At 37.5% G+C, this 18,511-nt stretch overlaps 1 protein-coding gene across 1 annotated transcript in view; it reads left to right on the top strand.

Moving 5' to 3' along the window:
* The window catches only part of KCNH8 (potassium voltage-gated channel subfamily H member 8), a 196,507-nt gene that overhangs the window by 109,701 nt on the left and 68,295 nt on the right, over positions 1 to 18,511 (top strand). The window contains exons 6-7 of the mRNA XM_009938801.2: positions 10,939 to 11,096; positions 16,751 to 16,958. Coding sequence (XP_009937103.1) covers positions 10,939 to 11,096; positions 16,751 to 16,958 — 366 coding nt within the window. The remainder of the gene's footprint in view (positions 1 to 10,938; positions 11,097 to 16,750; positions 16,959 to 18,511) is intronic.

The raw sequence follows: 18,511 nt of genomic DNA, 5'->3' as shown, positions 1-18,511 counted from the left end.
ACAGGGCAAAAATCTGCAGAATAAAGGCTCCTTGTAGTTTATACATGAAAATGGCCTTTCTTAAAGTCAATAGGATAGTCTAGACTTTATGTTGATCTTTAATTTGGTTGAACTCTTACATTTTACTGTCTAATTTTAACTGAAATTCAATTATCTAACTTGAAATAAGAACCCAGCTTTTTTCATAGTGAAGACAAGAATACACAGGCTTCTTTCCTTCCTCTCTACATCAGCTACAAAGATGGTATTTTAGAATCATAGAATCATAGAATAGTTTGGGTTGGAAGGGACTTCAAATATCATGTAGTTCCAGCCACCCCTGCCATGGGCAGGGGCACCTTGCACTGGACGAGGCTGCTCAAAGCCCTTTCCAGCCTGGCCTTGAACACTGCCAGGGAGGGGGTACCTACAGGTTTTCTGGGCAACCCATTCCAGTGCCTCACCACCCTCATAGTAAAGAATTTCTGTCTTATCTCTAATCTAAATCTACCTACTTTTAGTTTAAAGCCATTATCCTGTGTCCTGTCACTACATGCCCTAATATAAAGTCCCTCTCCAGCTTTCTCACAGGCCCCCTTCAGGTACTGGAAGGCTATTCTAAGGTCTCCCTGGAGCCTTCTCTTCTCCAGGCTGAACAACTCTCTCAGCCTTTCCTCATAGGAGAAGTGTTTCAGCCCTCTCATCATCTTCATGCCCCTCCTCTGGACTTGCTCCAACATGCCCATGTCCTTCTTGTGTTGAGCGCCTCAGAGCTGGATGCAGTAGTCCAAGTGGGGTCTCACCAGTGCAGAGCAGAGAGGTAGAATCACCTCCCTCTTCTTGCCGGTCATGCTTCTTTTGATGCAGCCCAGCGTACAGTTGGCCTTCTAGGTTGCAAGAGCACATCGCCGGGTCATGTTGATCTTCTCATCAACCAACACCCCCAAGTCCTTCTCCACGGGGCTGCTCTCAATCCATTCTCTGCCCAGCTTGTATTTGTGCTTGGGATTGCCCTGACCCACGTGCAGGACCTTGAACTTGGCCTTGTTGATCTTCCTGAAGTTCTCATGGGCCTGCCTCTCAAGATTGTCAAGGTCCTCTGGATGGTATCCTGTCCCTCCAGTGTGTTAACCTCACAACACAGCTTCGTGTCATTTGCAAACTTGCTGAGGGTGCACTCAAACTCATTGTCCACGTTGACGGCAAACATGTTAAACAGCACTGGTCCCAATACCGACCCCTGAGGAACACCACTTGTCACTGGTCTCCATTAGGGCATTGAGCTATTGACAGAGATTCTTTGAGTGTCATCCTCCAGCCAAATCCTTATCCACTGAGTGATCCATCTGTCAAATCCATGTTTCTCCAATTGTACCAAATGCTTTGCACGCATCTGGGTGCATGACATCTGTTGCTCTTCCGTTACACACCAACACTGTAGCCCTGTCTTAGAAGGCCACCAGATTTGTCAGGCACAATTTTCTCTTAGTGAAGCCATATTGGATGTCACCAGCCACCTCCTTGTTTTCCCTGTGCACCAGCATAGTTTCCAGGAGGTTCAGGACTGCCATGACTTTTCAAATATGATGGATAGTGGCTTAGCAACTTCATCCGCTAGTTCCCTCAGGATCCATGGAAGTATCTCATTAGGTCCCATAGACTTGTGCACCTTCAGGTTCCTCGGATGGTCTCGAACTCGATCTTCTCCTACATGGGGCGGTTCTTCATTTTCCCGGTCCCTGCCTTTGCCATCTGTGATGGGTGGTGTGACTGGAGCCCTTCCTGGTGAAGACTGAGGCAAAAAAAATCACCCTTCTCCATATTCCAAGTAACCAGGTCTCCCATATCCTTCCAGAGAGGGCCTGCATTTTCCCTAGTCTTCCTTTTATCACTGACTTATCTATACAAGCTTTTCTTGTTGTCCTTGATGTCCCTGGCCAGATTTAATTCTATCAGGGCTTTAGTTTTCCTAACCTGATCCCTGGCTGCTTGGACTGTTTCTCTGTATTCCTCCCAAGATACCTGTCCTTGCTTCTACCCTTTCTAGGCTTCCATCCTGTGTTTGAGTTTGTCCAGGAGCTCCTTGTTCGTCCATGCAGGCCTCCTGGCATTTTTGCTTCACTTCCTCTTTGTTGGGATGCACCAGCCCTGAGCTTGGAGGAGGTGATCCTTGAATATTAGCCAATTTTCTTAGGCCCCTCTTCCCTCCAGGGCTTTATCCCATAGTACACGCAATTGCAGAGACCTTTAAGTTGGGCCCCTGGTGGAGTTGATACACTGTCTGGAGTGGCTCAGATTCCTTTGTGCTGCTCTTCAGGTGTTCTCCTGCTGACCTGTGATCCTTCTCCAGGCTCTGGGCATCTGTTGCTCGCACTGGCATAAAACTAGTAGGAGCTGGATGGACTGAGGTTCCTCTCCCCCAGCAACTTTAGTCTAAAGCCTTCTTCACTAGCTTGGCAAGCCTATGACCAAATATGTTCTTCCTCTTCTCTACCAGATGGACCTTATCAACCCTCAGTAGATCAGGCTTCTCAAAGCTAGTCCCACGGTCTCAGCAGCTGAATGTGTGGTTGTGCCACCAGTCCTGTAATGATCTGACGATTTGCCAGATTTGACTGGCTCTTTCAAATGCCTTCCCTTTGACCAGGGGGATTGATGAAAAAACTTAGACGTGTGTGCTGTGTTTCAGCACAGAATGTAGTGAGTCAACAAATTTAATATTATCTACTGTTACTCCTGCTTTAATTTTAGGTAACTATTTAATGACATTGCTAGTGTCAGAGACATTATTTATGTTTCCTGTTCTGCTTTCCTGAGCAAATATGTATGTAGCTTGAAAGGCCATTTTAAATTATGCTTTTCCAGGTTATATGGAATAAATTTACAGTGAGGCAACTTCAGAATCTTTTTCTGTAGTAATAAAGAATATGATTAATGATTTGTGTATGCTTGCTGTAGAAAATGCTTAAAGCCCACCTCATCTCCGTGCATCTGGAACACAAATTCAGCACTAAAAAAACAATAGTTCTGATGCTGTGCAGTGGTCAGGAATCTCCAAAGCTTTATAATATTTATGCTTGCATTGAATTTTCAGTGTCATTAGTAGGTAGAAGGTAGTGCACAGTAAGATTCACATACAATTTATGTGAAATATGAAATGCTTAAATATTCCATGATGTGCCCAATATGTTAAATATTCCATGAGTACTTTCAGAATGTAATATTGTACAGGTTTTTGATGTTCATCTACTCTTTGTTGCTTCAATTTGCTTAACATTCTAGTTGCTCAGTCTTAATGATAAGAAAATACTTATTTAAAAAATAAAAAAAAATTAATCTTCACTTTTTAAACTGCAGTTCCAAAACACCATGGAACATGTAATTCCCAAAGAAAATAAACTCTCTTAGGACAATTGGTCATTTCTCAATTTGCGTTAAAGATTTTGTTGTGCTTTTAGAAGTTTTTTGGATCAGGAGCTCTGTTTCAGTTTTTTTCCTTTACATCTTTCTCATTAAGTACTTCAGCACAGCAGTTCAGCTGTAAATAAGGGTGTCCAGATGAAGAAACTGTTTACACACAAGCATGGCTCAGAAAGCTGTCAAGAAATAAAAGATGGATCACACTGACCTACCTCCCTCTGTATTTTTATTTAATGAGTTGGATACAGAAAGAAGCACTTATCATTTCCTATTCAATTTTATATATAAATGTTATCTGGGGCTGTTGTCCTAAATTGCTTTGATAAGAAGGCAGAAAGGAGTGCTGTGCAGAAAAACCTCTAATCTCTTCAATCTTGAACAGTGAATTCCATGTGTACATTGATAAGCCTTTGGTGCACTGGATGGCTTAGGGGAATTTAAAGCAAGCATTCATCTCCTTCTCTGTTAAAGCTTTAGTTGTTTCACAAATGCTAATGTGCAAAAAATGAGCAAATCCTTTTTCTGGCTTCTGTAACTACACACTGGAGGTTTCTGAGACAAATGTGAATGAGAAGTTTCCCAATAGTAGTGATGCAAGTATCGTTACCTTTCTTTCTTACCTATATCAAGCAACTCTGCATGAAGTAGTTATATATGTGGCTGGTGCTACCATACTCATCTGTAAATGTGAATAGTAACCACTTAAATCTACTTGGCACCCGTGGAGTTGAGCTGACCCCCTTGCTCATTAAGAACCATATGAAATCATGCAAATTTCACATCTGGGTTGTATTATTGAAAATTTCAGAATATTTTTGTAGCTTTAAGAATGCAGGGACAGCTGAGACTGCTTGGTGATACAATTTAAAATTTTTAGATCTCCAATTTTACTTCTGTGTTCTGTGTTTACTTCTCTTCAGCCTGAGGATTTTGTTGAATGAAAATAGTAGTCCTTCAAGCATGAACCAATTATAAACTGCAAAACCTCTGTCCATGGAACCAGATAGCCTCAGATATGTGTCTAGGTCATTTTGTGTTAAGGCTGTTTCATTAAATCTTGAAAAATTTTGAGGATCAACACTGTGTCAGAACAACGAGTACTCCCCCAAAGATTTCATTAATTCAGGATACTCAGTTCTAATGGGTAAAAGGGAGGGAATGGCAGAGATCAGACTGTCAGAAATGCCATAGATCCACTACTGACAAAGTATAGATTAACTAGCATATATCAAATGATCATAGCAGACTGTCTAGCTTCAGACTGCAGAAGACAGCGTAAAATGTTTCTGCCAGTGAAAACTGGGAAGTCATTCTTTTCCGGACCCAGATCTGGGACTAGAATTGGGCAGTTGATAAAAACACATCCTAAAGAAATCTTTTCGATACCTCAAAGGAATGATCCAGCATTATTCTCTCTCTGTGCTGAGTCTCTCTCTGCCTCTTCTCTTTACCCTCAGTAGCCTATCAGTGGGGGACTAAATTGCTTCCTGGTTTCTTGGGTATAATGGCTAACAGGATTGAAGATAAGGTCTTACTTCATACAGTTTTAATGTACCCTACCTAAAGAACATGTACAGATAAATGCAAATCAATCTTTTTTCCCCCTGAAGCTATGAAATTGAGGATCATGACAGTCAAACTTGCCTTTCTTCTTCCTAGCACATCTACATGTATGTATTCACCTCATGTACTTGTTACATGAGTCCACATATGTGTTGTGTGCTTGAATGTAACTTAGATGTCTTTCTTATGACATTGTGTTATACAGTATAAGAATGTTTAACGTGAATCCAAATGATGCAAGTTCATCACCTCATTTCCTAAGTCACACCTGATTTCCAAAATGAATTTACCTAAACGCAATATCTGCCCAGTGTAGCCTATTTTGCCTAATTAGCCTAGCAGTGGAGAAAACAAGTTAAGTCAATTCTCCTGCTAGTATGCTGCAGCTGAGTAAATCCAGAAAGCTGAATTATAACATATACAAAGTGAAGTCCAGGTACTTTTTCATAATTTATCTCTATGTTTTTTCATTTGTCTCGAGCTGAGAATGCTAGAGTTGTGTGGTTGTAGTTGTTTCACCAAAGGCATGAACTGTTTTCTGTTCACAGGTGACATTCTTGGTTTTGCCACAGATTTGTACTAAGGCCATACTGACACTCTTAAATATTATAAAGTTTTTTTGGTGTCATTGTTTTCAAAGCCAGAACTTCTTGCGTGTTTTGCCTATTAGATGGAGATATTTGACTCATTTTGGATTTGGATTTGGACTGGCCACAGTCATCCATCTTCTTTCTTAAAAGCTACTGTATCACTGTGAATTTGATCAGCCACAATGAATTCTCTAGAAACAGTTTTACATATATAAACAAACCCATAGCAACAACATTTTGAAACTGAGCAGAAAGCCAAGTTCAGATTTTGTTTCCTGTGTCTCATTCTGGTTAGTGCAGACCCTCAGGTTACAATGATACAGAGTGAAAAAACTTGAGCACATCTAAGTATTCTGCAGCAATCAGCTAGTTCGATAGCTGTATCTGACATAATTTTCTTAGTGAAAGACAGTGGGTTGATTTCATGCCCTCCATGAGCTTATGGCATTAGTTATACTCTAACATGTATTGTGATTACTACACATTTAACCTAAGCAAAAATGATCTGTTTTTCTTGTGATTAGCAAATCTATTATTTTCTGGATTATCACTTTTAATGTGGGGCTTTTTTTTTCCCTGAATATTAAAATTATCACGGCAAAGTCCATTTCCTTGGCATTTCTCCAATTTTCTGAGATTTTATTAGGAGTTAATACTGGTGATTCAGAAAGTGGCTTTCAACAAGTTCCACTTAGAATGTTAGGTGGAATTGTCTTCAAAAATCTCCTTGAAATGTCTAATATCTCTTCTGTTATACAATAATCTTCTGTACCATCTGCAGCATCATTTAGAATGATAAATCTTCCTGCTTCATTCCAAAACCAGAATTTTAGTTTTCAACTTTTTAGAACATAAGAAACAAATGGACTATAATATGCTATACACTTCTTCAGTTTTGTTAGTTGTTTAAACTGAACTATGTTTTGTTCTTGACTTCAAAGTTGTAAATTTGATAGTCACTGATGTTGTCTGCATTTCAGTTGAATTATCTGGGTTATTTTGTACCTTACAATTTTGTGAGGTTTTTGTTCATTTGGCTTGTTGTTTTTTTTTTTTAACTAGTAAGGCTTACTTTACTTCCTTAATGTCCTGAATGTTAATTCATGCTTAAAATTTGTTCTAAACATATATATTGATAAAGAACTTGAGGTCGCCAAGAAAGATTCTTTACACTTCCAAGTGCACATCTTAGATTATGTCATGTTTTCAATGTCAGCATATGATAAGATCATGTTTTCCAGATCCAAACCGTAACGGATTTTTTGTCAAAAATAACTTTTTTTCACCCTTTATCCCAAATTGCCACAGAATGTCTAATCCCATGTTAGGTAGTTATTATTTTTTAGAAACTCTTAGGAATTTTTATTACTAAGCTCATAGAACAACCAGTAAATATCTGAAACTGAAGGCAACTACGATGCTGTGTTTATCATCCTACATAGTATGAATCAATGATATTTGTCAGTCCTGCCTCTGTTTTTGTGAGCATAAGCTGTCCTTGAAAAAAAGCATACGTTTATTGTTTGTGCCTCTGTTTCACTGCTAAAGCAGAACAGCCATAAAAGTGAAAGATAGTATGAAATATGGCTGAAAAAATATTTCTACTATCCACGCTGAAGGACTTGAGAATAGTGCAGAAAATACCAAAATGTTTTAGAAATAGAGCTATTATCACTTGTTTGTTATAAAACTCTAAAAATATGCAACAGAATTATCATTTCTTTCAGGGTGAAGAATATGTATATGAAAAATATGCATATGACAGTGAAATTGATTAAATGTGTTATACTACAAGCTAAATAAAAGTCTAATTAATATTTTATAGAAGCAGATCTATTGTAGCAGTGCTTCTCTGATTATGTTACAAAAACTGTAAGAAAAACTCTAGGGAGATGGAACTTTGAAACCTGGTTGGGTTTTTTCTCAGTTGAGGGGAAATAATCAAGTGTGTATAATGAAACATGACTGTTGTACAGCAGCTGTGAATTTCGTCACATCATTTTGTGGTTCCGAGCATCATCAGAGATCATCAGAGCGTTTTCTAGCATAATCTAAATTCACAAAACGGATATCTCAGTACAAATCTGAGTAGAATTAAACAAGATGGTAATGTTGACACTTCTGTAACACATTATACCCATGTTTGGCAGTGCTTTAGGCAAACATTCTTACACTTTGTGTGTCAGAAATGTAAAGGTCTTTAGCTTCGATTCTTCGTAGCTTCCGTCATCACAATCTCCAGACAGCACACCACAGCAAACATGGAGGAAAGGATCTCTACAAATATACTAAAGGATAGAAAGCTTGATATCGCTGCTTATAATGGAAATGCTGTCATAGATACTGCGTGATTGAAACAGATCTCCTGCTCAAACCTGGATAAGACTAATATGAGTGTCCGCTACTCCATTAGATTTAAAATTAAGTGTAAGCAACTGGGTAAACCTAGTAGGTGGACGGATTTAATTTTCAAACTCCTTTGCAAGAACAATAGTGTAAACTCTATTGTAGGACTTCAACAGTAATTTCTGCATGGAATCTGTGCCTGCTCTATTTGAGTATCTGTGTTCATCAGACATGAAAAAAAATTGTTATAAAGTAGTGGATCTGCCTAGTCCAAATGTAGACAGCACCACCCTAGCATTTGAGTCCTGTAGGTACCACTCTGCAATGCTGTCCTGGTAGAGTGAGGGTCAAACAATTTCCATTTTTAATGTTCTTCTCATACAAAAAAATTCTAAAACAAATTTCTGGCAATTAAAATTTGCTTTAATATACACTAGTGGCAATCCACGCCCTCTCAATGAAGCAGCATGTTCCATTGAGCTTTTATGTGTCAGATTGTTTTACATCAAGTTGATTTACTCAGTTAAGATGAACTTGTTCAGATACTTTTTCTCTTACTCTGCTTTACAGTGCTCTCCTTTACTGTAAGTCCAGGTGTTGGATCTCATTATATTAACAACATTGTTGAAAAGTGTCATTTCCAAAGCCTTTTTGACTCAGAAATAATGGCACAGAAAACAAAAACTACAATAAAAAAAGAGACAATGCATGGGGAAAAGTGAAATACAATGTCCCTCATAAACAGGAAAAATCAGGAAAGGGGAAAAATACCTAACAAGCATAAGCTAATAAACTCTGACGCATTTAAAGACAGCTGCATAAATGTTTATTTTTTTCCATTTTCACTGTACATGTTCTTTACAAGCATTAAGTTTTGTTTCTAATATTATTTTTTTTCAAATAAGTCATAGGGAAAAAAAAATTAATGCTCATTTTTGCATTTTGTTGTCTCAGTTGTACAAGAGCTTGCAAATGGGACAAAGCTCACCTGCTACTTTTTTATGGCTCTAGTGGTAGCAACGCTTTGTGTGTCATATTCTGAAAAATTTAGCCTTCGATTTTCCTCTCTGAGGGGCGTCTGTTTATTCATGCATACTGCTCTTTGCAGACATTTCTCATACACTGAATGAAAAATGCAGGATAAAAGTTATATCAGATATTAGGCATTCATTCTCATGTGCGTATAGCAGGAAGAAAAGTTCTCAGGCCCCAGAAACTGCCTAGAAAACCAAGAGTAGATGAATCTACTACTCTTACTAGTAATCCTACTACTACCCACTTTTAGTTCTAAATTGATTTGCATTAAATCTAAGTTATAATACTAGTACTGTTAGTATTCATAATGTTTTAATTATGAAGAGACAGAAATTGAGGTAAGCTTAATTTTTAGGACTTCATATCTTTCTTTTTTTCCAGGAATGTGCTGAATTGCAGCAGGTTTACACAGCACATGAGAATATAGCTCTGAGGAAAGGAAATATCTGCATCTAAAGAGAAATCAAATCCCTTGAATGGACTGAAACTCTGAAATACTTACATTCTGTGTTTGCTTCCATTTGCAAGGCAGACAGAATTTTCCTATACCTTCTGCCTACTGGTGGGCAAAAGGCTGGATTTCACTTGTAGATGATTCCATTTGGCATTTCTACCTCCTCTTCCTCAGAGGCTGTAAGAAATATCTGTTTGGGCAGCAAACACTTCCCAAACATCTGTATACTCCTTGCTGTATGTGGTGCAGAGCCAGCCCTTGGCAGCTGGTCCTGCCACCTCCCTACAAGAGCAAGGTGCAGAAAAGGCAACTGAAGGTGTATCTTCTTGTGCATCACCTAGCAGATAGAAAGGAGTCAGTGCTGCCGTTGCTGCATAGACAGAGGCAGAGGGCACAGGGAATGCACTTCCCTCCTTGTAACACTTCATAACAGGCTACCTAGATTACAAAATAACACAGCTGCCAAACCTATTACACACTAGACTAAAATCTACAAAGCTGCCTCTCATAGCTTGAATATTGAAGAAAGTCCACTGGTTTTCAGGATGCCAAGACCACCACTCTGCAGTTGTTATTTTTTAATGAGCAAAAAGTCAATCATACTTTGAATGTCTTCCTAATACTTGGGATCACTTCTTTCTCTTTTATGAGATGGTCTTCAACAGGAAGCATTAGAATTTGCAAGGCAGCAGGCTAATTATCTTGCTGTAAAACACCAGCCCTGATGGTCAGCTGCATTCTTTCCTGACATTGTAAAAGTTATACAAGTGGTTCTTACTAATGTTTGTAGAAACTGGGTCCATAGCTTGAGGACAGATTATAGTCTGTGTCTTGCAGGACATGAAAATAATTGAGATTCTGTTGTCAAGACCTGAGCTTTTATTTGAATGATAATGTGTTTTGGCAAGACATGTCAAAACTATATCTCATATTGAAAGACACTCATCCTGGAATGTTAGCTAGGAACATGCAAACTGCACAAGCCACCAAGCAATTCACATCTCCACCGTAGCCCAAAAGACTTTTTTTTCAAGTGAGTTCAGCACTTCTCTGTTGATAAACAAGTGGTTATCCTTGAGGATGACATTTGTTCTCTGTGCTGGACAGTTACCACTAAAAGAAAGCTTCAGCTGCACCTTTTAAAAAAGTTGTTAATAATTTTTTTATCTCAGAAGAACAGTAAATAGGTTTTATGCATAACAAACACATCTTCACATTCCATTAAGAAAAATACTGTACCAATATTTGGTACCATTTAAAGAGCAATGTGAGTGGGTTTTATTTTGATTCAAGCTCCCTTAGAAATCAGTGAGTTTTAAATGTTTTAAACCTTCTTTTTACTCCTTACAAAGAGCAACTTTGTGCATGAATTACTTTAATTCTATATAATTGAATCTCTTAGCACTATATTTTATTTGTTTCTGTGTTAGATTATGCATCTGCTTTTTGCCATGCATAATAAAAACAATCAATGTTATGGTGGATTCCTGGTGTTATCCCCAGGAATCAAGAAATCACTGTCTCTGATTCTGTTCATTCTTTGTCAAGCAGATATTATTTTAAATTTCCGAACAACATATGTCAGCAAGTCTGGCCAAGTCATATTTGAAGCAAGATCTATTTGTATCCACTACGTGACTACCTGGTTTATCATTGATTTAATAGCTGCACTTCCTTTTGATCTTCTTTATGCTTTCAACGTCACTGTGGTAAGTACTAATGTGTCTTTTTTATAGTTCTTTTTTTCAAGAGGGGTTTGTTGGTTTGTTTTTTTTTCAGGTCTGGAAGCCAAAACTGAATTAACTAAAATACCGTGATGTCTTTTTCAACTTTGGAATGTATTTTCACATTGGATGTTAAAGGAAGGAATACAATCTAATTGTACATGTTGATTAAAAGTATTACAAGATGGGGTGTCAAAGTGGACGTTCATTATCACGAAAGACGCATATGTATTATCTTTTTTTAATTCATTTATCCTTACTTTGTAAACAGTTGCACCTGTGCTAGCTTCATTGTTACTTATGGTACTCAGATACGTGTCTCTGTGTCTTTTGCTCCTTTATGCTGCGTAAGTTCAACTAATTTTTCAAGACTCATAAATTGTTACTGTGGTAAAGCAAATCATTGCTATGGTCCATACGGTCAGCTTTCTTCACTTGGCCAGGAATCTTCTTTCTCTTTATGTCTATATTCTAGTGCAAAAAACTACAGCATGATTACCAATTTTTGTGTGTTCTAATATATATTACTCGTAATTGTCATTAATTTTGGCTTTGGTTTCAACTCATCATTTTTAGCAATATCGTGACAAAATGCTTAAGTTGCTTTGAAAACTGTGTGTGTTTAATATTCGATGATGTCACAGTCATGATGGGTTACATACTAAGACAAAGGTTTTTCTACTGATAGTCCTATTAGATTTAATAGAGCAAGAATCTACTAAGCAAAAAAAACCAAACCACAACCAGCCAAACAAAAAAAATGAAAGACTCAAACACCCCCTTCCCCTCCAAATCAGAAAGTTTAATTTTGCAAAAAATTGTTGGCAGAGGTTTTTCCATTTTGTGGATTTTTCATGTAAGAGACTTAGGCTTTTAAGCTGTCCACTTTCTAATTCTCAGAATTTTGATCTTTTGTGGACAGATGCACTCAATCTCATTTTCATTAAATGTGAGTTACAGATAAGCACACAGAGGATAGGATAGACACATATCAGAAAAAAACATAGAAAAACACTAGTCAGGAAACCTCCCGTGTAATGTATCCTCTTTGATATTCTCATTTAGTTTCATTTCCTTTGATGATCTCTCTTTTCACTCCATTTGATACATGAAGAACTGTCAATCTGATGCTAGTGCTGTGGCTTTTAAAACCAGACTGTTAATAGTTCCACATTCTTCAGTCACTGTTTTTTTTATAAACAATGGGTAATCTATTTAAATAAACTACTATCTCATTTTATCCCCTACATTAAAACCAAACATCCAGCACAACTATGTTGCTTTAATTTCCATTAAGAATGTTCTACTGAGTGAACAAAGTCTGATCTTTTTCTTCAAGAAGAAAGCTAAAAAACAAAGTTGATCTTTTTTTCTTTTATTTTTCTTCATTGGGTAGACTGATTTGCTTTCCGTACTGAATTCTGGAAAAGAAAGTACTATCCAATAATTATTTTTACAGTTAAAATTTCACAATATTAAAAATTCTGCTATAGTATGATTAACACACATCTCTTGTCTGTTATACCTTTAAACTTTCTTTACCTACTAAGATCGCTAATATGGTGACTAAGAACATCCAGGGACACTGAAATGTCCTTCTGTTAGTAATGGATCCTTAATGAGATAATTAATGATAGATTAAGTCCTAACACTGAGCCCCAGGAAATAAAGCATATATAGCCATGTTGATCTCATAATTAACATTAACTGATATGCATAGCTGCCTGAATGCTCCAAGAGTTGAATACCTTGTCAAAAATTTCTGCAAGGTCCAATCTCCTTCCTTCATTCGCTTTGGCCTGACTTTGGTAGCTAGCTGCTATATGGTAGAGACCACTACACAGTAGAGAGTAGAGGGCCAGCCCTCTCTTTCCCTTGGTAACCGAGAGCAAATCCAGAATTTGGGAATTTGCACCCTGCATTCATCCCAGCAAACTTGGTCGTTTAGTTCTCTATATGATTTCTTGATGCAAACACAGTGCCTTACTATACCGTATTTCCCATCGTGGCAAGACAAGGCAACTGCTAATATAATCCTCAAGATACCAATGACTATCAACTGTTTCAAGAGCGGGGGGAGGTGTTAATCACATTCCATTGTTTCCGACTTTATTGATTTAATAAGCCATTTCCTCATGTCTGTTCTCAGATTTTCACTCCATCGACTCTCAGATGTTGCCTCAACAGAACGGTGAGAAGGGGCATCAGGGAGCATCTCACTCCTTTGCTGTGCAGGCCCCGGCACAAACGCCAGCCCTTTAGGGATGCTCTAAATTCTGCAAGCTATAGGTATAGTGCCATACATACCTATGTATGTATGGCACACAAATGTCATCCTCCAGTTGGAGATTTGTGGAGTTAGAGTGCATGCAAAAACTGTGGAGTCTCTCGCCATCCTTGGAAATATTTCCAAAGAAAAAAAGTGAAATTGTATGAGTTGGCTCTACCACCTCTACACCTTGCAGGGATTCTGCCCTGCCACTAAGTGGTTGACTCTTTGGAGGTCTGAGACCTCAGGCACTTTCCTGCCTAACCTTAGTGCCTGCTGAGACCCCAGCTCCCTCCATCCTTGTATTCATCTGACTTAAAGGACACTTTAATCTCTGGAAATGTGGTGTTAAATTCTGCCAAAGTAAAAAAAACAGTCATTAAGCATAATTACGTAATTTGCTCTTCTCTAACTATTGGTGGTTATAGAGTAAGAGTGCCATTTTTTAAAGAAAACCAACTAACCAAGAAGACAAAAAAAGATTAAAGGTCCCTGCCACTAGACATTACTTAAAATGTGTCATGTTTTCTTATTGGTTCCTTTTTGTTGTAGGAGATGATTCTTCCAAGCAGAGGATTTCGTCACTAGTTCGCAGCAACTTTATTTCTCAGTAATTCTCAGCACTATGCCATGATTGAGTTTGTGTCAATTTTAGACAAAATCCTGTCTCTGCCATTTTGAGAGAAAAAGGTTAATGCAGCCAGTCTAAAATGATCAACCAAATGGAAAATTTAGATGGTTTTATATCTGTGGGCAAAGCAAAATCTACACAAGCACGAGTGCTGACTCCTCATTTTGTCTTTCTAAATTTGTGACATAGAAAAGGAAGCTGGCTGATGGCATTGCAGGTCTTCCAATGACAGATTGAACACAATACAAGAAGAGTGTTTGTCATAACTAATGAGAAAATTCAGTGCAATTACATATGATTAATTACTTCTGTGTTCAAATTTATGCAGAAATTATTTTGAAATGAGGCGATCTTTAAGCCTTAAAAAGAAACACATCTCCACATGAAAAATAATATTATGATATGTGATTCACTGTTTTTATATCTATCAGTGTTCTGTAACTTAATAAAAGTAGACAGAATTTAGTCACAAGTGATAACTAGCAAAGTACACTTTTTATCATAACAGCCCTTTTGAAATTTCTTACATGTAAGAATCTAAAAAAAATTTCACTGAAGTTATCATTATTTGGTTGTGATGTGGTAGAACAAAGGCACCCATGTAAAGATGAAGGCTCCAATGTGAAGAGCATACCACTTCTACAATCAAAATATATATGTTTATATACTACCACAACACCTTGGAGAGATAGTCGTGAATAGGGATCCCTTTACATTAAGAGAGCAACAGAACCATGTTTGGTTCAAACAAGCTGACGAGAAGAAAAGGAGACTTCTGGAAATTAATTACAAAAGAAAAAGAGGCAGTTGGTATAGTGGCATGGCATACAATTAGAACAATTATATTTTAATAGTTATATGACTGTATTAATACAAACATTGCAGTTCCATCAAATATTTTACAGCCTTCTGCCTCAGACTTGCAGATATTCTTCTTTAGGGCCACAGATATAACTAATTTCACTGACTTACTGTGGGTGACATAAGATGGATAAAATAAATGCAGGAAGAGAAGATCCTGTAACTATTTATATGCTCTAATGTCAGACCTTATTCCTGACAGCAGAGAACTTCAAAGTATTTTAAATGTGTCATGTTTTTGTTGATTTTCTCTTTTCCCCTGCTATGTACATGAGAAAAACTGTAAAGTTTCTTGAGAAAAAAAAAATAAATAATGGGCTGTAAATGCTACATGAAGAAGCTCGTGGGAGAATTACTTCTGCACTATCGAAAGCATAGTATCAAGAAAAAAGAATGTTTGTAGATCTTTTATCTTCTTTTTTACAGGTTTCCCTCCTAATTAATTCCTGAGATAGGAATAAAATCAATGAATCATTAAGTCTTCATGAATAAATCTAAAATACCCCATGTTACAGATTTTGTCAATCAACTGGACCTAGATGTTACTGAATGTACATCTATAAAATTATGATTTCAGATTACTGGTTTTGGTAACAGAAAGAGAAAGAGTTAGCTGCAGGTTGTTCTGGATTAACAGGTGCTAAAGGATGTTGATCCAGCTATGCTTTTAGACTTTCTTTTCAGAGAACTCATTACTGTGCTCTGGGAAGGCTGTGGGAAGACATGTCAAATTTGATGTTATTTTTCTAGCTGATGCATGTATCTGTATCGGTCGGGTACCTAGTAGGCATTAATCCTAATGCCTCATTAATGAACAGGAAAACCAAGCTTACTGTTAATGAAAACTATGCCTATTTAATCTTCAGACAACTAAATTAAAAATATTTGGGATTCTAATCTGCATATTGTTTGCTAACTCTATCCAACAGCTGAAACATGAGCCAAGTATATTCCATGCAAAACTGCGAGCTATTCATGCTTTGGTGTGGATGTAGGCTGGAGGATGCTCTGGAGGGGATGGGGTCATCCAGTGACTGCTCACTTTGTGCATTGCTGCGTCTTCTCTGAGGCCAGAGCCCACATACCTTATAAACTTATGTACACTTAGGGTGCTGAGCAGAATATGTGCTGCTTTTGCCACATACAATTGAAAGGCAATAACCTTTTAGGTAAGGAGTTTAAGATGTAGTATTAGAAGTTTTAACACAAGATCTTCTGGAGTCCAAATTAGTACAGAGCAGTAAAATGTGCCCAGGCCCCTGAACACAGGCTTAAATCTGAAGAATAAATCGCAGTCTCCATTCACTTCTGTTCTTCCTTTTTCTGCAAAATACCTACTATATGTTATTGCCTCTTCCAGGCTTAATTATCAATTATTAAAGCTGGTTTTATCTCATATATAGTTGAGTTATGCCTACTGTTTAGCTGTTAGCAGAAACTGAAAATTATGGTGTGCTTGAAAATGTTTATTTTGCGGTTTCATATTGGAATCAAATGAACCTTGGTCAGTTTGGGAATTACATTTCTTTTCTAGAGCAGGGAAGGATCCATCTTTGCACATACACAAATTTTGAAGTTCAATGCAAAAGAAGATTTTGCATCAATGAAAAGACAAAATAAAAGATCTCTCTATATTTCAAGTTTGTTTGGTTTAAATTAGAAATAGTAAATATGTATGCATGCAGCAAAAGTAAACACTTCTTTTTTAACCATCTCCTTTGCTGTTCTCTGCTGTGTTAAGATTTAAGCTAAGCATAAGTGAAGAGTGGTCAAAAATTCATAGAGCTTTAAATGCTAGAGTTTCCTTTCATTGAAACAAGCGAGTTTTGTGTCAGAAGCGAACTGCTGAGAAGTTGTTTTCTCTCTCTGTTCTCCTAGGTTTCCCTTGTCCACCTCCTAAAGACAGTGCGGTTGCTACGTCTCTTGCGGCTCCTTCAGAAGCTGGATCGTTACTCCCAACACAGCACAATTGTTCTCACGCTTCTCATGTCCATGTTTGCCTTGCTTGCTCACTGGATGGCCTGCATTTGGTATGTAATTGGGAAAAGGGAGATGGAACAGAATAACCCCCTTACTTGGGACATAGGTAAGTTCTTCTTTCAGCCATACACATATATATGTACAGATGTGCATATGCATCTATATAAGTCCAAATATAGAAATATATAAATATATAAAAACACTTGTATGAGCTATCATTATTTCCTTTTTTCATTTAATCTTACACAATTATTTAATGCTGTTTGTAGACAAAAGGAATTGCTTGAATTCCATATTTTTGTATCTCAGGATTTTGAAAATTTTTTTCCTAAGAAGTCTTGTCGAAATTTGTAAATTGAAAAGTACATTTCTGTCTACTTAGACAAAAAAAAAGAGTTCTCCCATAATCTTTAAATACTGTCTGTTTGAGCTTTGACTGGTGTCTTTCATTTGTATACCTCTAAATGATTGATTTTAAGTGGGGGCGAATGATGGGAGGTGGGAGATTTTCTTCTTTTTTTTCTGTTTTCATGGTCACTGGCTATTTAAAACCTTTACAGAAGGAGTTGCCCAAACTGCATGTGGCTAGTGTGCTAACAAAGTTATTCAATTAGAGATAAGGATCAGTTTGCGGGCAATCTCGGACTAAAGAGGTTGGTGCTATGAATTTCAGGTCAATCTGAAAAAGAGGGTTAAAATTAAAAGAAAATGGAAAAAAATGAAAATAATGAGATTTTTAAGAGTGAGTCAATGTTTGGGAAATTCAGGATCTAGATAGGAAAAGGCTAGACAGACTGCGTAGAAGAGCTGCTGAGAAAGTTCATCCTGTTTTTGCAAATTAGGCAAATTCTTCAACAGAGACATTCCCTCGAGTGTGCTGATTATTCCTTACTGTACATTGAAACAGATAGGCCCTGAAATGCCTTCAAGTTAAAAAATCCCTTTGGAAATATTGCCTAGCTGGTTTGCAGGCTTGCTGTTCTGCACAGCAGACCAGGTGTTTATCAGCAGAGAGATGTTTTTAAACTGCTCAGTTTTGATCCAAAGTTTAGTTTCCCCCCCCAGCCTTCGTTCTGATTTTGAGTGTTCCAGATTGAATATTCAGATTTTAAGCTCTTCCTTTTTTAAGGCTTATTATTATTTCCAAGTGTTGTATCTATGTGTAATGGTACAGTGGGGAAGCAACATACCTTTTATAGGGGCCTGGCATCACCAGGTACTTGTAGACTGTTGACGGTGTGTTACCCGCTAGTGCAACAGCTAGTACTCCACATCTTCCCATGTGGGTCATTCTGGCTTTACTGTAGAGGTGCATATCTTTTGCCTTGTTTCTTTGCTTTTCTTAGATTCTATGTCAACATCAAGCATCCCTTTTTCTCCCTTTTCTTTCTGCTCCAGCTGTTTAATTCTACTTGTACTTACCTTTAGCCTAAATCTATTATGTGTTCGCTGAAGCAGAAGAGGAAACAAGGCCAGCAATAATATTAACTGGAAGGATGAAGTCCTGCTAGTTTTCTTTATGCTGTTAGATACTAAAGACACATTGAAAAAGCATATGAATAATTTAGACTACCTAAGTTATCTGTGAGAAGAAAAGAATGCACACATATCTCTCATAAACAAAGAGGATCAAATGGTGAGACAGAATTTCCCAATGGA

The sequence above is a fragment of the Opisthocomus hoazin genome, chromosome 4, assembly GCF_030867145.1.
Source record: "Opisthocomus hoazin isolate bOpiHoa1 chromosome 4, bOpiHoa1.hap1, whole genome shotgun sequence".
Taxonomy (NCBI): domain Eukaryota; kingdom Metazoa; phylum Chordata; class Aves; order Opisthocomiformes; family Opisthocomidae; genus Opisthocomus; species Opisthocomus hoazin.
Note: the sequence above shows the minus strand (reverse complement) of the source record. Positions and strands in the feature narration are given on the sequence as shown.